Below are 25579 nucleotides of genomic sequence, written 5' to 3' on the forward strand. Positions count from 1 at the left end.
CATCTTGGGATGCGCGGATGCGCAGCGGCCGAGAGCGTCAAAAAGGCGCTTGGGTGTCTTGTTTGAATTTGTGTTTGTTTAGTTCATTTGAATTGAGTGAAAGCTCTATAAGTCATGTTACTGAACAGCATTTTGAATATGCAAATGAGTAACACAGTGATTGACTGATGGACAGATCTTCATGAAAACGCTGTATGCACATTATACACAAATTATAATTTGTCTTTTAAAGAGACTGAAACAGTGAAGTTTCATAAAAAACGATTTATTGTGACATTTTTTTTTTTACATTTGTGTTTGTTCTAATGTGAACATTTTGGAAAAATAGATAAACCAGCAAGACCAGATCTGATCACACGCACATTGTTGTCCTGAGTTTATTCCACCAATCCACAAATTGCTAAGAACGCTTAACTGTCAGCTGATATGGAGATCCTGAAGTGTCGAGGCACTTGACCGCATTTGTGAACCCTTAGGGCCTATTTGAATGGGTAAGGATACCCTTTGGTCTATCAAATACCCCATCTGCTTTTCAGTGGAATATGGAAAAGATGTTCAATTCCATCTGCAATGAGTGTTGCCTGCCCTACCTGGATGATGTGCTGTGTTTTGGCAAATCCTTTGAAGAGCATGTGGAGAAACTGCGAGTTGTGTTCAGAGCTCTTCGGCGGCATGGAGTCAAGCTACGTCCAGCTAAGTGCAAGTTGTTTAAACAAGAGGTCTGGTACCTGGGTCGTCTTGTGTCTGCAGATGGAGTAAGAGTGGACCCAAAAAATCTGGAGGCTGCTTGTACACCGTGACAAAACACATCAAAACGTTGGAGAAGTCCGCCGCCTTGTGGGCATCCTGAGCTATTATCGAAGCTACAGTCAAGATTTTGCTAGGTTGGCGAAACCCATTTATGAGCTACTTCAGGTTAGCACATCAGAAACTTCATCACAAGTAGCACGTAAGAAGGATAGGAAGAGTTGTCCACAGTTGCCATCTCGACATCCGGTTGTGTGGGAAGACAAGCAAGTCAAGTCATCTTCATTTATATAGCGCTTTTAACAATGTGGATTGTTCCAAAGTGGCTTTACAGTGATAATAGGAACTTAACAGCTGATATCATCATCACCATAACCTTAAAATGTAAAACACAATGTACAGAAGTTTCTCAGTTTATATTCTATTGTATTGGAACCTAAATTAAACATTTAATAAATTTGTAATACAACAGTTCCCCCTTTGAGAGTCTGTGATCGTTACAGGCACATAGCGCATGCTCTGTGTTGATTTTCTGTAATTGCATGCTGACACAGAAACAAACATGCAATTAGGGTCCGTGAAGTTCTTACGGGTAATAGTCTTTTCTGGTTGGAACTGTCATTTTCTTGTGAGGGGCGTGAGTCATTTGTTGAATGAAACACTCGATACTGTGGACGCATAGATAGGACGCCAGTAGGAGAAACAACAGCAGAATTGCTATTTCCTTGATCCACAGCCAGGGTTTACCTAACAAGTTTCCCAACCATGAAGAACTATCTTCAGTCATCTGGTATAATTTTGCTGAAAGATCAAAAATGTCTTGTTGGATTTTGTTCAAGTTCTCTGTTGGATCCATTAAGCCGGTGGAGCATTCAGGGCCGACAAATGGTGCAGGCTCCCCCTTGCGTTGATAGAATGTAACCCAAGGCCACTCTGTTCTGTAAGATCATTATCTTGTGCGAATCGAGAGTGTCCGTGATGTTACCCAGGGCCAAAGCCGTATCATTGGCCAATTTCTGTACAGAATTCGATAAGCTTCTGACTTGATCAAGGGCCTGTATGACACCATAAGACGGGATTAATGCTCCAACAGTTCTTGGCCACCATGTTTGTGCACAAGTGAGTCATGGAATGCAGCCATATTCGGGTGTGGCATGCAAACGTTCTTTCCAGCCAACAAGGCGTTTTTTTACATCTTCATCTGCTTTAATAATATGTTGTTTCTGGAGTCCACACTTTGTGCGATGTCCATGATGGTTAGTAGTACGACAATCTGAAGGTTCCATATGTGGGTCTCTGCGTTGTGTATTTTTTTTCTTTTCTGTTTCTTTTGTGATAGTTGGCTTGGCAGTGGGTCTAGTTGTTTTCTTGAAGGTTGTGGCTTCATACGCAGGTGAGGAGATTGGTGCATATGGGTCTCGGGACAGCCATCAAGTGGTATCTGCACAGAGGAAGAAAGAAAACAAAAGAGCAGTAGAGCAGTATTTGTTCAAACACTAGGGTTGTATCCTTTTCCGAGTCTGCTATTGTTGTTCCTTCTTTCCCTATTTCTTAATTCCTGCGACACCTAAAGAACAGTGAGGAAAGGATGGACTAGTGTATGGCGAAGGCCCACGAGGGAGTCTTCACCGCAGGGTTGGCCCCCGAAGCTTGTTGCATTCGGTTCTTCCCTGGGCTCCTCACTGGTCCGTATCCTATCCTACCCCTGTAGGTGGGGTAACAACTTTACAGTGTGACACGAGTCCAGGTTTTCCTTCGCTGACACAATACTGCAGCTGCTGTAATCAACATCACTTGATGTGGTCCGTGCCACTTAGGCTCTAATGGCTTGTTTCTGAAAGACTTTATCATGACCCATTGACCTGGGATGATTGCGTGTCCACCTTCTGGTGGATTCTGCCAACACGACTCAGCTCTCTCTTTTGGCACTCTGTACTGCCTTTGTAAGGTTTTCACAATAAGCAATCAGGGCATCTGAGGCAATGTGTACATCAGCATTTCTAAGATCAATCACACCTGGCATCTGCATTGGGCGTCCACTAATAATCTCATGAGGGCTCAGTCCTACTGATCTGTTAGGTGACGCTCTCATACTACACAGTACTGCTGGCAGCGCTTCGACCCATGGTACTCCATTGATCAGTAAAATGCGTCTCTATGACATGTTGTTGGCAGAAGTCACACAGCTGATGTCACAAATTCTAACTGAATCTGAATTCAACAGTTTTGAGTCTGCTGTTACTTCTGAACTGCAACATACCAGTAAAGGTGATTTGAGAGAAGGTGTTTTGAAAATTCTAAAGAATATCATGGGACCCAAAATAGACTGGTCCAGAATCACTAACTGTGTGCAAAGGGAAGAAGAAACTGTAAGTGAATACACTGAAAGGTTTTGTCAGTCAGCCGTAACTTACAGTGGAATAGTGGATGATTCTGATAATGTGCTAGATGACAAAGGACCCCTAGTCCGCATATGGGCACATGGCCTTGTAACGGAGTACAGAAGAGCCTTGCCATTCCTTGATCTAACTTGGTCTAACAGAACTCTCAGAAGTAACCTAGACAGGTTAGCTACATGGGAAAGAGATGCTGTTGTTAAGGCCAAAGTGAGAGTAGCAGCAGCTACATTTAACACAACAAAACAAGACAATAGTTGGCCTAAAAGGGAAGGCAAATGCAACTACTGTGGAAAATTAGGACATTGGGAGAAAGAGTGTAGGAAGAAGTTGCAAGATAGTAAAATAAATACTATGCATAATTCTGCTCCTTCTCAGCCTGCCTACAACCCTGAAGTAGTTCCGCCAGTTTCCACTGAAACTTTAGGACAGCTCGCTCAGGTTCTTCTAATGGTGCGTTCACACCAGACGCGAATAGAGCGTCCGGCGCAAGTGATTTCAATGTTAAGTCAATGCAAAGACGCGTTACGCGTGTAAACACAGGATAACCAAATTATTAGCACATGATGCTAATCTTCCCTGCCTGAAACAGAGGATAACCAATTCTTCCCTGACGAAACAGAGGATATATCACCTTCCCTGGTAAAGCAGAGGATACATCTTCCCTAACTTTACAGAGGATAAACCTTCTCTATTCCGTTAAACAACCTTCCCTGACTATACAGAGGATGAAACACTTCCCTGGCAAAGCAGAGAATAAACTACTGTTAACACACTGTAGCTGTTGTTAACCTTCCCTGGTTGAACAGAGGATGAATCTTCCCTGCCTCAACAGAGGATAACTTTTATCTCTAAAAGAAAACTTTAGAGGATAACTTAGTTAACCAAACTCTACAGCTGTCTGTTAACTCTTCTCTGACGGCGCAGAGGATATCAAATTTGTACTGGTCTTAATGGTTCTTTTGGATAGAGTTTCACTCACCAACCCTTGGTTGTACAGAAAGATTAAGTCTGGAACTCAGTCAGATCTTTGTTGAGCTTGAAGTTTCAATCTGGATTCAGGTGAGTAGCTCTATCCGGGTCACGGCGCCAAAACTGTTGGAAACTCAGAAGCGAAGACCAGGAGACTTGGTTGTATCTTCAGCAGGATTCTTTATTGAGAACACAAGCTGTCGGTAGCTGCAGTCATCAAGTCTAACTAAAGCAGTATTGTAGTTTATATACATTTCAAGGGGGTGGGATTACCTAGTGCCAGTGGTGGCATGTAAATGAAGTACAGGAGTCAGCCCATTTCCCCAGTCCTGATCTCATCAGCATAACAGTCTTATTCAAATACATTGATGATAATCCAATCAGCCTAACTATTCAACAACTGAGCCAGGGGCTCCCAGAGCCATTAAAGACAAAGAGTCTCAGTAATCTGATTCATTTATCTTACAATAGAGAGAACAGGACTGGCAGGAATCTCATGCTTAACAGCTGATATCATCATCATCATAATCTTAAAATGTAAAACACAATGTACAGAAGTTTCTCAGTTTATATTCTATTGTATTGGAATCTAAATTAAACATTTAATAAATTTGAAATACAACAAGCGCGTCTCAAAAATTAAGACTTGCCTCACTTTACATGAGAAATATATCTATATAAAACTTGAAATATCTACTTTTAAACAAACAAATTCGAATCAAAAGTAAATACCCTCTGATTATGTAAACCGTATGAAAGGTGCATTTCTCTCTAAAGGCCCATCCACTTTACAGCGGAGATGTATGAAGATATGTTTGCAGCCGACACTGACTCAGAAAACAGTTTATTAATAAACAATTAAAATGCCTCCTTGTTATTTTTTCCGACACATTTATTATCATTAGGCTACTTTTGCGGCATGATGTATGCGTGCGACATGCGATTAGTCGACTAATAGTGGTGGTTTGGACATAAATGTGTGTTGGCAGTGTGTGAACACAATCAGCCTACAATGATAAAAATCCACCCTCTCCTTTTATTTTAATCACCATTAAACCAAAGCAGTCTTATTAGACATGCCGTTTTGATTCTCTGAGCAGTGTGACATCATACTGCTTAGGCCCTGCCCATGGCCACTGACTGACAGGCCTGCATTACCATAGTTTCCGCCCTCAGCGATTGTACACTATCCGCCGTTTTCTCAGCGCTCGAGCAGCTGTAGTGACATTGGGTCTCATTCATGAAACATTCGTAAATATACGAGTAAATATGCGAGTGATTTGCGCGTAAAGAGACATTCCCGAAAACTCTTCTCCTGATTCACAAATACTTCGTAAACGTCAGATGTGATAGTGAAATGTGTGTGTGTGTTAATGAATTCCAATCATTCGTAAATGGGATGCGCGTGCACGTTCATTCTCAATTACCATAAATCCCGCCCATTAAAACCGACTGACAACTATATATGGGCATCATATTATGACATGAATGCGAATGAAAAAAAAAAATTCTCAGATGCAGAAATTGAAGTTTTATTATCAGAAGTTCATTCAAAACGCCACATTTTATTTTCAAGCGTACATAGTGGCGTATCGGGTCCTAAAAAAAAGGAAGCTTGGCAGCATATTACAGATGCAGTTAATGGAGTTTCATCTGTTAATCGAACATTCCCAGAAGTGAGAAGAAAATGGTTCGACATTAAGCTTGAGAGCAAAAAACGAATTAGTTCACTTCGGAAAAATAGTATTCAAACTGGAGAAGGACCACCATCGCAGATGCTATTACTGGCTCTCATAATAAGAAAAACCGTATGTAATTACTATATATAATATTTTTTCAAAATGCTGTGCAAATATATACCCGATTAAGGTGAATTAAAATGCAGCCTTATTAATGAGCAAAACGTTCGGGTGTTAAGCGCACTATTTACGCGTGGCTGGGAGCAGGTGTAGATTTCTTGTGTACCAACAAACATTTGGAAAATACGAACATTTTAATGAATCCGAAAATTTACGGCAGAACCACTTTACACACGATTTACACAAAAATTCGTTCTGCTCGTGTTTCATGAATGAGACCCAATGTCTCGTAAGCAATCCCGGTGTCCTGTTGTTGGATGTATGAGTGAACATAAGAGTCTTCATTTTCTCCCATCATCCAAGCCACTGAGGACGCAGTGGATTATTTTTATTTTTGAAGGTAATGCGCCGCAAAATATACCTAAATTCGTTTATGTCTACGCAAATCATTTAACTCCAGACCGCTTTGTGATCGAGGTTCAATACAAAGGGACAATACAAAACACAGGGTTCGCTAAAAATTGTTACTCAAGGACAGTGGCACCACTAGCAATTTTGGGCCTTATGAAAGATTATGAGGTTGGGCCCCCTACTGCATTCATTCCATTAATAAAATCGATCTCTGTGGGCCCCAAAGGTGTGTGGGCCCTTACAATAGTCCTAACTTCCCCTTTTCCCCACTTTTCTGGAGTGAAAACGGACACTTCATCTTTTGTGTGATGTACAATAAACTTCATAAAAATTATTAGTAAAGTTTTGGCCATCATTCGGATGGGGTCCGCAACAGGTTTGTAGTGGATAAAAGCAAGACGATGTTACCCGCATCAGGGCTGGGAAGCCTGAATTGGTAAGTTGAATGAACCACTCTTGCCTGTACTGTAGAATAATAAAAGAGATGCTGTGAGACAGGAGTATTGGCTGCAAGCTCCGGCAAAGTTTAATTAACTATTTTCTTAGCTTTTGTTTCTTTGTAACAAAACACATTCCATTAAAGTGATAGTTCACCCAAAAATGAATATTATGCCATGATTTACTCACCCTGAAGCCATCCTAGGTGAATGACATTCTTCTTTCAGACAAAATGCAATATTATATACATAACTATGTTTTCAGTGGTGTATAAAGACCTTACTTAATGAACCGTTATGTTTTTATTACCTTAGAATGAGCCATTTCTATCTACATACACCACGGGTCCCCTTACATTGAAATGCGCCGACATGTTTCTACGGGATCCCTAAACAGACAAACTCGTTTCGTCACTATGTTGTTCTTCGTGCAAAGAAGCTAGCTAAAGTCAGCGAATAAAACACTGACACAATGATGAACAAGTAACAATAATATTCACAATAACATCGTTTTACTGAATAATTAAGTAAACATAATTTATCTTTGTAAAGAAACATCATTGCTTAACTAGCTACTCTCATAGACAGTAAAAGAAATGGACACATCAACCCCATAGACTTCAACGGAGAAAAGTTAAGTCAATTAGAAGCACTCACTTCCTGATTGCCAAGCGTACTGCGCAGGCTCAAACTGAGCTTGACGACGTAGATGTGACGTGAGCAACTTGTACGTCTTCTAGTAGCTGTGCCAAGAGGAATCTGAATCATTCCCTTCCGAATCTTGCAGAGCCGGAGTTCGTGAGTATTAGCTGTCCATGAGCTCGCAGCAGGAGCAACTTTATGACTCTCTATGGGCTTCTCCCTTGACTTTATGCCTCCACGTCCCCCCGATTGCGCGCGAGCTTCTACTTCTGTCTATACGGTAATTTCTCTACTGCGCGACAGAGAGTCGCGTGTTATGACGCAATCGTTAGCCTATTTTTACAAAAACGGCTTCTACGGGGCCATACCGTAAGATACAAGGTAGTGGAGCCTTTTATACATTGTCGTGTTTCTTTAGAAATAAACAATGGACAAATGGAGTCTTTAAACGCCTCAGATGTAAAGTTATTCGCTGTCAAAGTGACGCAAAAATGAATGGGAGTCAATGGGATGCTAACAGCAGGTGAAGGCTTGTTAGCCAATGGCGGCCCCCGGGGAGACTTCAGTTTCCGGCTGGTGGATTACCCCCTTGGCTACTCTCTGCCGTTCCAGACGACGACATCTTTTCCTGTCGGCCACCATAACTTCTGTTGGTTGCAATTCGCAACCTCACCACTAGATGCCGCTAAAAAAAATACACAGTGCACCATGACTCATTTGTGTTTAGTTGTAGTTTATGAATCTGCAGTAGGATTTTTTTTTTTTTGATTATATGATTTTCATATGTTTATTGTTTTGTTTGAATGAGTTTTTGCATGGCGGGTTCAGGGTGGAGTCTGTGATGAGATGTTTTGCTGTGAATCGTTGGAGGGTGTAAAATTGAAACATGACACTCTTCCTGTCTCAGGATGTTGTTGTGGGCAATGGTAAGAAATGAATAGCCTAATTTGCTAAAAGAGAGATCAAAGTGATACACTTTTTCTCTCTTTATCGGTTGATAATTGTTTTCTCTCTTTATCTGTTGTTTCCTATCTGCCTTACTCAAATGAGTGAACCCCTTGCAAAGTTATGCGTTTTAGGAATGGTTTTGTATCAGTTGCATGAGGATGTGGATGAGGGATATAGATTTTTACATTTAAAAAAGTAGGCTATATTTGTTGTGTACATTATGTATTTCCCACATTAAAGGCCCTGTCGCAAATGGAACCCCCTAAGCCCTTGCGATCTTTCTCCGAGCCCACACGTAATGCTGCTTTGAAGTCAGGTAGAAGTCTGTAGCGAAGCTCGCGGGCTCGGCAAAAGTGTGCATCGAGGGCATATCGGCCGCGAAGAGGATGCTGGTAAGTACCCTTCCGAAACCTAAAATGACAAATGGGCCACCCTACGGTCTTGTGGACTTTAAAAGACACATGCATGCTGTGGCCATTGTAAGGCCACAAGTGCACATGAAGTGTGCCATTTGGGACAGGGCCAAAGTTGCGATAAAATAGAAGTATAGCGACATTTATTTTGTATTGTGACATACATCCATGTGTAATGGATTATCAAAAAAGAAAAAAAATGGATAGTGGGGGAATTTGATTGGATTTTGTGATGTAGAGGAACATGGCATGAACATGAGCTTGCAGCCTGTTGTTTTCACCGGAAGATCCGGTTATGGCATTTTGATTAAACATTACAAAATCAAAACTTTAAAAGAAAATTGAAACATATGCACAGATTAATGGTTCACAATAAGATCCAAAACATGCATTTAAAAAGATAGAGTGAATTTTAATTTTAACTTCTTGTCCACACTTGCTGTATGATTACAAATAGCCTTATGTCACTATTAAAAGATATATACTTGAGATATATTTAGTGTTTAAGCATGTTTTATAATTACTGTTAATACTAATTACTGCTACTTTTTATCCCATACCATCTCTACAAATATCCAGCTTGGGTTTTTATGATTGAAACCTTGGTCTGCTATATACAAAGATGTGTGAAATCAAATTTAAAATGTTTAGACTAAACATTTTCTGAGTAAATGTAAAAACATTGTGTTAAAATTATCCCTGCTCTCCCCTAATGAGTTTTGATGGATCTCCAGACATGTTCTCTATCTCTTTCTAAAGTTATGCTTCAGAGCAAAATCCCTTCAGAGCATACTGTGGCCTGCTGGAGGCAAATCTATATTAAGAGCCGTTTTCTCTCATCCTCCCCAATCAAAAATGGGTGGAGTTCTGTCTGTCTGTCATAAACTTCCTGGTTTTCTCTTGCTAGTCTCCCTTCATCAATCCCTCTTCAGTATTCTCACACTAAGACAAACACGCCATTCAATAAATCACTGCATTTCTAAGAGAACTCCTAATGAATTGGTGCACTGCATGATGGTGGGAGTGGAGTGTCATCTGCAAGGATGTTTTGGGGTCACGGCAAGGCTGCTGTCCTCATTCAGCTCTAGAGAAAGAAAAAAGTGGATGAAACCAAAGTATTTTTCACCCATTAGAACTGAAGGGCTTCATTGTGAAAGGAAACATGAAGTCAAACCCTGGCCAGAAAATAGTTTCTCAGAAGAAATGTATGTAAAAAAATTTAAACAAAAATAAATGTTTTGATGGCATCAACTGATTGTGCAGAGGGAATTATGGACATTTGTTCTTGAGACAATTCCTCATCCACCACCCTGATGTCTTAGTCTGACAATTAATAAATGATACACTTGTCTTGCTCTCAGAGGCAGAAGTCTCCAAACTCATCCTTTCCAATCACCCTATACCTGTCCACTTGATCCTATCCCCACTCGTCTCATTCAAGCCATTTCTTCTTCAGTTGTACCTGCACTCACTCATATCTTCAACACCTCTCTTCATACTGGTACTTTATTCTACTTTTACATACTGGTGTCTGATGCTTTTGACATGGTTAACCACCAGTTCCTCCTGTCAATCCTCATGACAATGGGCATCTCAGCAATCGCACTCCAGTGGTTCAAGTCTTACCTCTCGGGTAGGTCCTTCAGGGTGTTTTGGAAGGGCGAAGTGTCTAAGTCGCAACATCTAGTGATGTTACGTCTGACACCGACGCTCCGAAGCTTGCTTCAAACTTCAAGCTTGTATCATTACGTCACTAGTCACGTGAAAATGACGTTTGAAGCAAACACACTGGTTTACTCCTGACTGCTTTGACAGCCCAATCCAGTGTTGACAGGTTTGAAACCTGGCGGCTGTATTTCTTATAAAAGTGAAGCCAAACCATGGCAACACCGTGGGTTGTAGTAGTCGGTGTTTGGATTGGCGTTATTGTTGAGAGTGGATTGAGTTTATTTCAGTGTTGTGATGGAGCCAGCGAGAAAGAGAAGTCGTTCCCAAGTTTGGGAACACTTTAAACTTATTTCCCCGAATAAGGTTAGTTCTTTGACATTTCTGCATACAGATATTTTTTACATATGTAGTGAATGATATGGAGAAAGACAGAAACTTCAAAAACCCTCTGCTACATTATACAAGTACAACCAGTTACACAAGCACATCCTTTTCAACATACAAAAATATCAGTCCCACCAGTTAACGAGTTCTGCTTCCCACAGCTAAACAAGATAAAGCTTTCATGCATGATACTGCCCTGCTAAAAAAAACTATAGAAACCATTACAGAAATTCTATTGAATTTTATGGTTTTCATGGGAATTTTATTGGTTGTAATGGGAATTATAGTGGTCTCTGTGGGTCTCTACTGATATGTGTTGGGTTCTATTGGTGGGGGTGGTTGGGTTCCATTAAATCCTAATGGAATATGTCCCACTCCCAAGCACACTACAAAAAATAATTCTGTAGTGGTTTCAATGGTAAAAGCCAATGGTTCCTATTGGTATTTTAATAGAAACCATTAGAATTTCGATGATGGTTTCCAACTTTTTTTAAGCTGGTCTGATCTTCTGTCCTTGTCTAAAGAAATAATTACACACACACATCATGCTTAATGTTTTATTATCAAGGTGAACACGTGAAATTCGCAGTATCTGTAAAATTCACCTACATAAATGAGTTTCACAGCACTAACACTGTTTCAGCTTTGATCACCTCGGTAAACACGTAATAAACGGGGCGTTAACATATACGCCTACTTGCATTTTATGGTTGTCAGCTTTGTTGCATTACATTTACTTCACCAGGAGATGGTGCTGCAATTTGAATGAAGCTTCGAGTAATGAACCATTTTCGACACAATGAGACCTGTTTTCCGGTTTGGTCACGTGACGCTCGGCATAAAGCCTATTGTATCCAAGGGGGTAATCCATCGACCGGAAGTTAAAGCCGGCCGGGTGCCGCCATGTTGTAGCAGAACTTCACTTGCGTTAGCATTTCCATTGACTCCCATTCATTTTGGCGTCACTTTGACAGCGAATAGCTTTACATCTGAGGCGTTCAAAGACTACATTTGTCCATTATTTATTTTTAAAGAAACATGACAATGTATAAAGGGCTCCATTACCTTCTATGTTACATTATGGCCCCGTAGAAACAGATTTAGTAAAAATAGGCTAACGATTGCGTCATAACCACTCGACTCTCTGTCGCGCTGTACAGAAATGACCATACAGACAGGAGGAGAAGCTCGCAGGCAATCGGGGAGACGTCCTGTCACGGAAGAAGCCCATAGATAATGAGTCCATAAAAGCAACGGAATACTTACTCCTGCTCACTCACGCCAAAGAACTCTTTGCTCAAGTTCCCCGTCTCTGCAAGATTAACGTTGGCAATTTTCACGCACAGCTACTAGAAGATTAACGTCTGTCAGACAGGTTGCTCACGTCATCAAGCTTAGTTTGAGTCGGTTTGAGTCTGCGCATCAGGAACGGAAGTGCTCAAAAATCGCTAAAAATGGGCTTCAACTGTCTCAACTGAGTTCCAATGAGATGGCTCTGTCCACTTCTTATACTGTCTAAGGTTGTATCAGAAAGCAATAATGCTTTGAAACGCTTCATTTGGTCAAAAACACAATACTGACATTTTCAACAACCTCAAAGTTGTTATTTTACATCAACATAATTGAAAGTTAATGTTCATACCAGTTGCGTCTTCAAGCTTGAATTTGAACTGAATGTGTGAAAGTCCTTGTTTGTCAATGAAGAGACCTTCTCCAAACGTTTCCACCAGCATGTGCTCTCAGAGGTGCACCACTATATTATTTCCCCCTGGAAATGGTTCAGAATCAGGTTCCAGCTCACCCACCACACTGCACTGCCCTCTTCAGGAATTTTCTTAACAGGAACTTGAAGTGAATACTTCTTTCTTGACGAAACAAATACTTTTTCATATATTGTCTACTTTCTTTGTATAACAGTTATATCTAATTACATATTAGTTAAGACTGTTAAACAGATCGTAAACTAATGAAGACGGAGAATGGGAGCGCTGTGCGCTCAGGCTCTGACTTTCTCAGCGCAGTCAAAATAAAAGTCCGCAGCACCAACAAAATTAAAGTTTCAACAACAGGCATGGCTCACGTCACTTCAAAGTTCCTACTGGCGGTGTGAATGCAACCAGGAAAATGCAACCAGGAAAGGAGAACATTTAGTTCTTGGGGAACCACCCTGGTGGCTAGTTCTAAATTCCTATTCCTAGAACTACCTGGTGCGAAAGGGGCTAATGGTGCCTTATGGTGCCTTGTGGTGCCATTCCAAAGAGGCACGAAATCACTTTCGCGAATCTTTTCCTTGCCTGTTCCCTGCTGGTGGAATGACCAGCCTAACTCAATCCAAGCAGCTGAGTCTTCAGCCGCTTTCAAGAAACGGCTAAAGACACATCTTTTTTATTATTGGGTCAACACTTGACCCAATAATACTTACACTTTCTATTCTATTCTATTTCAAATCTATTTTTTATTTATTTTCACAAAAAACTTGCTACGTGTACTGTGCTACTCGTCATAACACTTGATTATTGTTGCGCTATTGTAGCCTTCTCCTCTTTTTAAAATCACTTAGGATAAAAGCGTCTGCTAAATGATTAAATGTAAATGTAAACGTGCCATGCAGTTTTGTAGGAGTATGTGGCAATGGCGCTCTGGTCAGCTGTTTATGACCTTGTTCTGAGTCATATTGCTCTTGTCTGGCCTTAATGCCCCAGCTCGGCATTTGATTGCAACAGTCTGGGAGTGATGAATTATGCTGTAATGGCTGCTCAGGCAGAGAAGCATATGATTTCTATCATGCCATCACCAGCTAATGTGATTTGGCTTTTCTGGAGGATATAATTTGACAGTATAATATTTCCTCTCTTTCTGTCTGTTCTTTTTTATGTCTATGTGCACATAGTTGCCGATAAGTGTGTGTGTGTGTGTGTGTGTGTGGGGGGGGGGGGGGGGGGGGGGGGCATGAAGGTCAGGCTGTAAGGGTTACAGGATAGAGAATATCATTAGCTTTGAATAAAAACAGCAGAGGTTATATGAAAGTACACAGGGTTTCAGTGTTTTGAGGATTAATCAAAATATTGGCTAATGTAAATACAAGAATAAATAAAAAGATCTTTCATGATATCTGCAATCAAAACATTTCAGTATGAACTCAAGCATTTATGATCAAATTCAGTCAATATTAAATACTGTTAAAAAGTGTAAAAATGCTACAGTAAAAACTTAGTGACAATTTGTAATTGATCTGACATTGCATTACTGTGTAAATGTAAAAACTCAAAAAAAATGTGTAAAAACAGTAAAAAAAACTATGAATTAATGTAGTCTATAATTTATGGTGAAAAACAGTAAAGGGACATTCAAGTCCTGCATGACACATCACATAATATGTGTCATATATTATATGATTATATTTGACATAAATAATTTAGTTTCTTCTGATTTTTTGTTGTCAGTAATGTGCATTGGGGTGTTCTGTGTTACACTTTATGTTATTTAGTTAATGTTTATTGCATTACTTTAAGTTTAATGTGTGCTACCCTGATGGTGTTTTGTCTTTGTGTTTGATCCTGTGCACCATCTAAGCCACTTACAATATATTTTTTGTGTAATCTGTCATAACATTATATTTTTGTGTGTATGTATATACAGACAGTTATTATATCCTTAATAAAAAAATAATCAGGCTTGGAGAGAGCAATACAATTTTCCTCTGGTCTTGCCCAAAACTTTAGAAACTGTGTTTGGCTTTACAAGGTTGTGACAACTTTATAGGCTAATATAATAAAAAATATATACTATACTTTGTTTGTTCCCTTATTTTCCCATGCAATTATGCATTTATTTATAAATCAAAACATCCATTGCTGCCTTTTTAAAAGGGGCAATTACTGGATAATTTCACAGGCGGAGGCATTTGTTTATCATTTTGCAGGCTGGAAATCGTTGAGTTTATATAAATCAGCTCTTGTTTATGGATTTGAATGATTCCGTTTAAGTGAGATGGCTGGGATAGTTTGCAAATCAAGTGGCAGGACCTGACTCTCCAAATGTGTTTTTAATACAGTCACAACCATCTTCAGTCATCCTTGATTGGTTACGCATGAGAGACGCTGGAGGGACAGTATAGTGACTGAACGCGTAGGCTGCAACACCGAGAAATCGGAAATGCTTCCATCACTGCTTATAGGGCGTCTGTCAATCAAACGACAGAACGAGGCTAATTGGCCCTCATAACCCTGTATTATCTCGGTAGTTACGGACGCCTACCGGCTGAACACGGCGCGAACGCCATCTGTGCGCTTTATTTTCTCCCAGTGGCGACGAGGGGGTGAGAGAGAGAGGGGGAGTGGGGAGTGGGGAGTGAGGAGGGAGGAGGAGTGAGGAGTTTGAATCCATCCGCCCGCACAATCCATTCACCACCTCGGTTGGCAGAGGACGTGCGGTGCCTTCTCTGTTCATGGATTTTACGGTTTCACGCGGACTCACAGGATTCCTATGGCTGTTTGTCTCGCCGTGGGCTCTTAAAATCACAGGCTCACTCACTCCGATGGTGAGTTTTTTGGCGTAGCTAACGGTAGAGCGCGCGATGGCTGAGCCGCAGGCTTCCGAATCCGTGGCGGGACCCTTATACGAGCTCGTCTCCGAGGCGACCACTCTGACCCGGGACGCGGTGGCGGCATCGGGACTGAGCATCAGCGATACCTACCAGCCATACCTGGACGTGTCGGCGGCTGCGCACCCGGTGTACGGGGCCGAAGGGGTATACTTTAACGGACGGGGCTACAGGGAGCACAGCAGCCCTCGGATCGGTACCCGGAACCGCGACAGTTCTGCAGAGAGGTGCACCGGCACCGGGAATCCACCTTGCGGTATTATGAAGGTGAGTGAGTGTCATCATTTTGTTATTGACTGAAGACTTTCAGAGCTCTGCAGCGGTGCAAATGCCCACGGAACCGTCCACTGCAGGAAACACATTATGTAGTAGTAGCATTGCTACCTTCTTAACTGTTTCTATAGGTAATTTCTTTTGCCCTCCGCTGTTTTCCACTGTCCTCCTGATACGTTGGCTCAAAATCAAGTGAGATGCCTATGTAGAAGATTTTGGAATACCAGTTTTATGGACATCTTATGCCCACTAAAGAGATTGACAATTATTAGATAACCGATATGTAGATTTTTAGAGTATTTTGATGATTATTTTGAGTAGGCCTAATAAATAATCAGTAGGCTGCAGCATTTAACATATTGGCTACTACCCATTATGAATATTTTAACCATTTTAAGTATTTAATTAGTAGGCCTATTGTTTTTGCAAGTTATATTTATGCAAATTTCCTTTGGACAATTTTGAGTTATGTAAGTCAAGTAAGCTTAAAACTTACTTTACCAAGTATGTAAAAAGTTTTTCATAATTAATTAAATTTGTAATTTTATTTTCTGTTGTTAACTTGTTAAACTAAACAATAAATTTGAATAAGTAAGCTACACTTTTAAGCACAGAATGGCGGCACTTATCGGTAGACCTGATGTTAAAGAACCAATAACTGATTACCTATTGATCATATATTGACTGATTACCTATTGATCATATATTGACTGATTACCGGTACCTACAGTATATTGATACCTATATTGATCAAACTAATTATACAACCCATTGATTTGTATGATGTGATTTGTACCCCTAAAACAAACTGCCAGTGGGACTTAAGTAGATAGGATGAAAAATGTGTGAATAAGGTTCCGAATTCATATGATTTAGTTACTGATTCACCAAAACCTGAAAAAAAGGTTAATTGCCATGAAAGTGAGCCCCACTGCATCCAAAATGCTGTCCGGGTAGGCATCTCATCAGATTTTGTCTGTCAGACGACCTGGTTACAATCCTGGATCATAACGTGTTTTATTATTATTTTACTGATGTCTGTTAAGGTACTCAGAAACATATTTACATGACAGCTGTATACCACAGGTGACAGTGCAGTTCTGAACTTAAGCTGAACCTTAAGCAACACAATGACTGGAAGGACAGCTGTCAAGTGGCGTTTTAATTGTAAACATTATTCGTTATAGTTTACAGAGGGCCTGAACCGCACAATTGGGTGAATTGTAATGGATGACGGTGCAAACCAAAGGCTTTGGGTTGGATAAATGAATCAATACAACTGATTAGTTGGCAATGGCATTACCATAGTCAAACAATAGATGATGGAGTGGCTTAGTTGTTAATGCACAATGCTGTTAGGAATCACTGCACCTTGACCTATAATGTCAAGATTGTTCTTAGGTCAAAAGAGAGATGGAAGGAGAAAAAAGGTAAACACTAAGACAGTGTGAGGACAGTTCAAGACACAAAAATTGTCTTCACCCTTAATGTTTTAAAGCAGAGGCTGTTTTGCTCAGTGTGTCATTGTGGGTCAATGCTGCTGTTTGAGATGAACCAAGAGCCGAACGTCAAAATTGTCATTGGGTTGATTAACTTTGCTTAGCAACTGACACAAAACAGCATGGTTCTCTCCCATTCCCTCAATTTATTGAATTCCTATGTGACTGTGTGGGTGTCTTGGCACCCACGAGAGGACCAGTGTGACAGGGAAACAAGCGAAGTGCCGACATCTGAGCTCTCAAAGTAAACTTGGTGTGAATTTGTGGTGGTTGTGTAGAAGATTTAGCTGACTGGAAGTAAGCAGTCTTTAATTAAGACACCCACTAATACACATAATTTAAGTCTCATATGGAGAATCAACTTTCCTATACTTAAATCTCCGTTACCCAGTTGCTAGAAATCAACTAGCTGTCTTATTGCCATAAGGCTTGGTTTGGCTGCTCTTTTGCGAATACTGTTTCATGCCATTATCTTTTTAGAAGACCTATTTCTTCCCCGGTTGAAAGGGCCCCTATTGTGCTTTTCTTGATATTTCTTTTCATGCAATGTGGCTGTTTGAGAATGTAAAAGGTCTGCAAAGTTTAAAAGATTTAAGCACGATAAATGGAGTTAATGACTGCCTGAAATGAGTCTTCAGTAGTTCTATAGTCTTATTTCCTGCACGAGCATAAGTAGGTTTGTAATTGCATAATGCCATCCTATGGACTTCATTGGCCTAGAAGAATTTTGTTCGTGTTGTCGACATGTCAAATTCAGATATGGAAATATCTGTTTCCAAATAGTGATAGACCAATCACAACAGACTGGGCGATCTGACCAATCAGAGCAGGCTCTCGGGAAAGGAGGGATTTGGAGGGATTTAGAGAGACCATTCTTTATCGACCCGTTTCTGGCACTGTGAGAAAAGATGTGATGCTATGCTACCTTTAAAGTCCCCGTGAACCGGAAGTTGCAAACGACTTTTCTACAGTGTTGTGACATTTCCGAGAGAAACGGAATACTAAATGAGGCAAAATAGTGGGCGTGGCTTTTTTCCAACTAGCACCTGATTGGATCTAGAAAAGTAGGTGTTTTCATTCCGCCTGTATACTGTCAGTTGGAGGGGCGTGATTACGGATGTTAAGCAGACACCCAAACCGTCAAACCTACGTCATCAGGGAAGGTCCTCCAATGCAGAGGGGAGGGGAAATTTCAGATTTTGATTAAAGATTACGAAGTCAAAATAATTTTTTGTGTGGATTGACTTGCATGGATGAATTGTTCACCACAAAACGATCAATTTAGGCAAACAAAGTAAGTATGGTCAATTTTGAATTCATGGGGACTTTAAAGATGATTTTCCATCTATGCTTACAGCAGGTTGCAGAGAGTGTTTCCAGGTGTCATGCAATATGCTTTCGTATAGTATGAGATGTTAAAAGTGACAGTCTAGCAGACCAACTTGTCCTTAGCTAAAACTCTGTTAGTTAAACTTGCTACAACAGATTCTCCAGTCAAACCGCCCTGGGCCAAAGCAATCCAGAAATCCAGAAAGGAGAATCTGTCTTGCTTTATAGCTTTCCTTCACCTCACCTCTGCTCTGAGTCTTGCCTTCTTATCTTTTTAGGCCCAGGGCTTTTGCATTGATCTTACTAGTAAAATGGGATTAGGTTACTATAACCTGTGTGGGCAGTTATCCTGATTCCTGACTGAGGGGCTGTTCACACAGAACACGTTTTTCCATTCCACTGGGCTACTTTTCCATTGTTTTTCAATGTAAATGCGCTAGATGGACGTCTCTAACTGTTGCGCTCACGTCTTTTGCAGCATCTCATTCTAAAAAGGCTCAAGTTAGAAGAAGTTCAACTTGTAAAAAAAATCCATCTCTAGACCTAGCGCTATTTTTCATTACACTGATCTGCGTCTCGCATTTTTAACAGCAGAAACGTGTTCTGTGTAAACCGGCCCTAAGACTGTAGACGTTGTTTAGGAGGGCGATAGATGCATCATCCTTGAAGAATAATGATTGACGACTATTAAATCTCTGAGTTGTCAGTCACAAATGCATCATAAATCACAGCTTAAAAATACAAACCTGCATTAGTGACATTTCTGTTGGTAATCAATTCACAATCTTTCTTATGAGTTCATATCGCCGCTCAGAGAATAGCGGTGGGTGATTTGTATCAATAGTATGCGAGAAAGGGAAAAAGTGAAAGGGAGAGGGTTGTGTGTGGGTTGTTGTGTGCTTGGTTGAGTGAACACAGGAGCATTTAATCAAATCAGATGCTGTTAAACCGAGCAAATGTCATTGACAAATGGAAAAATATCTAGACTCGGTAGCAATGTGCACGCCTCTGCATATTAGGAAACAACAGGTGAAGTCAGGCCACGGCATAAATGTGACATTTTCTGATGATGTTATCACACGGCTAGTGTTTATGGTGTCGGGCAGACATTAATTATGACATTAATAAGTGGCTGACTTATGGCTGTATAATGGCTTTAGGCTGTAGTTTATTGTAAGGTTAGTTGATAAGGGAAGAAGGAGGCGGGAACCGGCGAACGTTTAGCACAAACACAAAACGATGTTTTATTAAAGCTGCTGTCCGTAGCTTTTTTTGGGTTAAAAATTATCCAAAATACATATTTGATAAAATACATAACCAGCCAGTGTTCAAAACTATCTGTTTGCCTTAGCTCGATGCAAAACGGTAAGCTTGTAATAATGTTTTTAATTTTAGTGGTACTGGTGGATTTCCGCGGGAGATTCGAGCATGTCTTTGCGTCATTACGTCACATCTGTACACATAAAGAAGGAGTCTCGGCTAGTATAAGCTATATTGCGTGTGAGGATGTTGGAGGTAGAGATTTATAGCCTTTTCTCACAGCACTTGATATAATTAAACTTATCAATTTGATGGCGGATCCAGAAAGGTTCAAACGACGATCATCATCAGTGACAACTAGAGACTCACCCGCTGTAAAATGCAAAAGACTTCATTCGGACTTCGGAGTGGCTACAGAAAAAAAGAGACTGCAACCGGACCCATGCGAAAACAAGGATAATATCGGAAGGACATTACAATGTAGTCACGCAATGCTTGCTGACGTTGTTAACATCAACAATTAGAGAACATAGTATAGCTACTTTGCACGGTTTTGCGTGAAATGATAACTTATAAGCAATTGTTAGATTTAATCAGCGCGATTTACTGCAATGTCAGAACCAGAACAAAAGTGAATGTTTCTTACTAGTTCAGATGACATTTCCCGGTGAAAATTCTTATGTTGGTCATACTTCCAAAAAGAATAATCTGTGATTCTGAATGACAATATCCACATCGGCGCGGTGACTGACAGCTGCACACTCTCCTCAAACACTGTGTTCATCCGCGCTGTGCCGTGTCGAGGGTGTTGAACTACAACCCACGTAAAGTTGATAATTCCGCGAATGACTGCAATTGCAGATTTCGAACAGAGATGGCGACAAAGAGGAAAAATGCCGGACTGCAGCTTTAACAAAGTTCGGGAGAAGCACGTTCAGATAATTAACACGGGTGGAGAGCACTCAGCAATCATGATTAAAACGTGTAGACTCAGCAGTCTCACCTCATTTCTCTGACAGTTTAGCACCGTCCCTCCACCACCCCTTCTCCACTCTTCTATTCCTAAACCCCTTTACATACAGCGGGGGAGTACTCTGGGTTTGGGCCGAATTCCGAGCTCGGAGCCCTCCCCCCGGACAGCACGCCAAATACGCATTATACTTTATTCCCTTTAATTGTATGTAAGTGTGAACTCGTGAAACGAAAGTAAAGCGTCAGCCCCTCCCGGACGACTGTCGCAGAAACATAAACAAAACACAATGTAAAGTCCAGGCCTGGTCCTCTCTTGCCAAAGAAGCTAATTTCTCATCAGATTCTTCCAATATCTTTATTTATCTATGTTTTTATTTATTTTGTTATTGTTCTGTGTGCTTCAGTGTTGGTTTAGAATTATTTATGTGGTTTTTATTAATATTCTGAATTAGCTTTCAATTTCAGCTTTATTAACTAAACAACTAAAATGTGTTTTAATAGTTTTAGTTAATGAAAATAACTCAAATAACAAAATTCCAGTCCTGAGAATAAATGCACTGCTGGTATAAACAGTCCACTCAAATCCATGCTGCATCATTGATTTTCTTGAGTGTGGTAATGGATTTTGGCCATAGATGGCTCTCCTTTTGGTGTCATCTGGGGAGAAGCGCTCAGGTCGGCTGTCTGGAGGTTTTGAGATTAGAATGGCTGGAGGAATTTGTGTGTTGGATAAATCGCCCTCTGCTGAATCTAATGCGGGTGTGCTGAGGTGGTCTGCGGGGCCACACCGCGTGTGATGATAATGCTGCCTCACGCAGGCTTCTGCTAAGCTAATTTGTGCTGAGTACCACTCCATCTGCCCTGCACATAATGGGGTTTGACTTCAGTGTTGTAAGGCTGTCTCTGTTCATGTTCATTGTAAGTAAAGAGTTCATATGAAAGTGACATTTGGAAAACACACACAGATACCGAAGAAGAGTATGCTGGGAATCTGGGTCACATGGTCTCTGGAGTTCACACATACGCTTTAGTGGAGACATCAAATACACTCAGGCTTTCTGCGAGTGTGTGAAGCTTTGTCTAGTCATGGATTTCCATGATCAATCATCAAACATATTTGATGTTTGAGGGATCTCTATATTAGTCTAGAAAGACCGTATGTTAAGGATATATGTGTGTTATGTTGGTAACGGTCCAGTCGATCCACGTTTACAATTTGTCACCAGGCTCCCGAAAGTTGCCAGAAGGACGCGTTCACTTGTCAGCATTACATAACACCTGGATCTTGGATCAGCTGCAGAGCACACTCAGTGTGTGTGTGTGGCCTGGTAAACCTACAAAGATGGCAATATCAGAAATCCTTGTCCTTGTGGGGACATTTTTTGGTCCCCAATAAAGAAAACCGCTTAAGTCATACGATGGGATGTTTTTTTTTTTTTAAATGGAAAAAATGCAGAAAGTTTTGTGTGATGGGTGGGTTTAGGGGTAGTGTTAGTGTACGGCGAGAGAATAAACAGTTTGTCAGTATAAAAAACATTATGTCTATGGAAAGTCCCCCTAAAACATGAAAACATAACGTGTGTGTGAATATGTGTATAAAGTGGCAACTGACATTAAATAATTTTGGGTAGTTGACATGATACAATATAATTATAATCCACTTAATTCAATATAAACAGATTTTTCTAATTCTTTTTCTAATTTTAATAATATATATTTTTTCAAGAAATAAATGTATTATTTCAGCAAGGACACATTTAATTGATCAAAATTATAGACATTCATAGTTTTAAAAAAAAATATTTCTATTTATAGTAAGTATTACACTGTTATTTTAAACTTTCTATTCATCAGCAAATCCTGAGAAAAGTTCAAGATTTCCACAAAAATATTAAGCAGCATAACTGTTTTTGCAGCATTTTTGATCAAATTAATGCAGCCCTGGCTGGTGAGCATAAGAGCATAATTTTATTTTAAAATTAAAATATAAAATCATATCCCTGAAATTTTGAAACATATTTTAATCAAATATATAAAATGTATATTTAAAATGTCATTAGAAAGTCGGTAGACACATTATGAATATGCTTACTAAAACGGTTTATATTCCTTTCTCACGTTTTTCTTTTATGCATAATCACCTTTTTTTGAGAGAGAGAGCGAGAGAGACAGATAGGCAGGCAGACAGACAGTGCATCTGTGAGTCTGTTGTTCATGGTGTGAAATCTGGGCATACTCTCTCTCCTCTTCCCAGAAATGACCTCATGTGTACCAGATTGGGACCCTTCTTTCTTTCTCTCTTTCTCCTGTCACCTCCCCCCACCAAGTGTGTTTCCCCTCACCCCCCTCTCAGGAAGTGGCTCTGTTATCCAAAAGCTATACTTTCAATCTAGTATCCCAGACCAGTGAGGCCGTGATGAAACTGAATACTCATCTAGCTGGAGCGAAACAGTGTTCCAATGACAGTGTTTTTCTCACACATAATGCTTTTGCATCTGGTTTGTGTTAGTTACATGTTGTTCTGATGAACTAGCACTAGCATTATGCCAAAACAAAGCCACGTCCCTGCTGACGCTTAAAAACCAGCTTAAGGTGGTGTTGCTGGTCTAGCTGTTTTTGTAGCCTATCCAAGCTGCCAAACGCCGCTAAAACCATCAAACCAGGCAGTGTAACCACCGTAGGCTGGTTTAAGCTATTTTTTTTTTTATTTCAGCAGTTTTATTTTGCACTAAATGTACTTCTCTTAAAGCAACAGACTCATGTATTGCATACTGTTTGCATTTGAAACATATATGTTAGCATAAAGCTTAATAGTTTGCTTAAAAATAAATATTACTTTACACAAGTATGCATGCATGCATACTTAGTATGCACTGCAATTCTGGCCTATACAATAAGCTGATAATTAATTTCATGTTATTGTCTTTGAAAACGGGGATATTTAAAATGTCTAAATAAATAATAAAATAAAACACTAAAATATGTCATTGTATACTGTGATTTAAGACACAATTTTTCTAATTTTGTGTACTACTGTATGGTTAGTGTGAAAAGTGGTACAGTCCACACTATAGTCTTGAATTCAGTTAAGGTGGTCATGAAATTCTCAGAGTCATTCAGCTGCTCAGGAGGTTCATTTAACACAACAATGTACACCCCGTCCTGGATGCTTTCTGTTCTTGTCTGTGTTCCCATTGTTTCTCAGGAAGGCAGGTAGATGAGATATCTGGTGGTGTAAACTCATACCAATCATTGTGCACTTATTTCATGCATACACAACTGAAAGGTAATTCAAGAAACCCATTTTCCCCTCTTTCCAAGCCTGTCCTCTTTTTGCCTGCCGCTCCTGGCAGCAGGTAAGGCATCTGGCTGCAGGCCCAGTTTGTGGCACTTTTTCATCGACTCTGATCCTCTGTGCGAAGCTCAGTATATCACATGCTACAAATTACCACAGTGACTTCATTGAAAAGGCAGGAGCTGTTTACATCCATTGTAAGTCTATCGGGCTGACCACAAATCTGTCATCTCATCAACCAGTGGACTGGGCTGATGAAGACTGGCTTTAACATAGAGACTGTGGGATTTCATCGCTATTGGTAGACAATTGCATTTCAGTCATGAAGATTCAGTCAGTTAGTGTAGAGCAGTGCATTAGATTTTCACCTGAAATTGATTGGTTTGGCAAACTTTAGGCTCTTTGACTGTTTTGATTTTATTTCTCAAAATAATATATTTTTTTAAAAGTTTGCATTATTTTAATTCATTTCAAAGGTCACATCGTGATATATTGATCTTCTATTGGCCACACGTCTTCATGTGATACGAATTTGCAGGTCAGAGTTCATCAGACTTGAACTTTGGAATGCAGCAAAATCCAAAGCTTGCATTTCCGGTCTCCTCACATCCGGTCTCCTCACATGCAGTCACATACGTTTTAATGCAAGTCAGTAGAACAAAAAGTGTAGTGTGATCACCACTTGACTTTAGCCATTCGAATCAGACTCACTCAGTGAGTGAATCGTTCAGAGCTGTTACTAAGATCACATATACACCCTGTTTATGTTCTCGACTCAGTTTTATATTAGGGTGTATTCTAGTTTCTGTTGTTCTGTTTCATGTAAATGTATCTGTTGAAGTTTAATCCTGTCATCCTAATTATTTTCGTCCCACAAAAATATGACTAGATTATATCGTTGAATAGATATATGTTTGAAAAGGTACAGTAATTAACTTAATGTCTGTCTGTCTCTTAAAAGAAAGCCCAGTGTCTTTCTGCCATTGTTAAAGGATTTTTTTCAATCTGAGATTTTCAGCATAAAATTCAATGAATCATTCATCAATTTCATACATGCATATGTAATTATATCCATCCATCAAGTTGTGTGAGCAGAAAGTCAGGTGTCTGTAAATGGTGAGAGAGAATCCCTAGAAAGGGAACAGATTTATCCTCTTTCATTAAAAACCCATCTAACATTCCAACTGATTGGACTGTTTACTCTTGACTGCTTATGCATTTGCATCTTCTCTCATTTTTACCCTGTCATTCTGTCACATGGTGAAGTATTGCCTGGATGAGGAGTGCATGAGGCACGGGGGAAGTTGGCTGGCTTTCAAAAAGAAAAAAACAGGAAATGAGAGTTATCAGCACATAGCAGATCATGTTTCAGCACTGTATGTGTTTGTGGTTGTCACATGCATGGAAATCAGTGTATCTTTGCCTGTAGGATACCTGTAAATCTCTGTTTTATTTTTTGTCGTCATTTGCATTGTAGATGATTCTTGAAAGTTGCATCACTGCTTAACAAAAACATTAAAGCAATAGTCAC

General features: G+C 40.1%; 1 protein-coding gene across 1 annotated transcript in view; it reads left to right on the plus strand.

Annotated features, from left to right (window-relative positions):
* The first annotated feature begins 15176 nt into the window (after positions 1 to 15176).
* The window catches only part of plcl5 (phospholipase C like 5), an 88835-nt gene continuing 78432 nt past the window's right edge, over positions 15177 to 25579 (plus strand). The window contains exon 1 of the mRNA XM_056235884.1: positions 15177 to 15687. Within this exon, the coding sequence (XP_056091859.1) occupies positions 15394 to 15687 (294 nt within the window). The 5' untranslated portion in view covers positions 15177 to 15393. The remainder of the gene's footprint in view (positions 15688 to 25579) is intronic.

The sequence above is a fragment of the Rhinichthys klamathensis genome, unplaced genomic scaffold, assembly GCF_029890125.1.
Source record: "Rhinichthys klamathensis goyatoka isolate OS25496 unplaced genomic scaffold, OSU_Roscu_1.1 h1tg000432l_1, whole genome shotgun sequence".
Classification (NCBI taxonomy): Eukaryota; Metazoa; Chordata; class Actinopteri; order Cypriniformes; family Leuciscidae; genus Rhinichthys; species Rhinichthys klamathensis.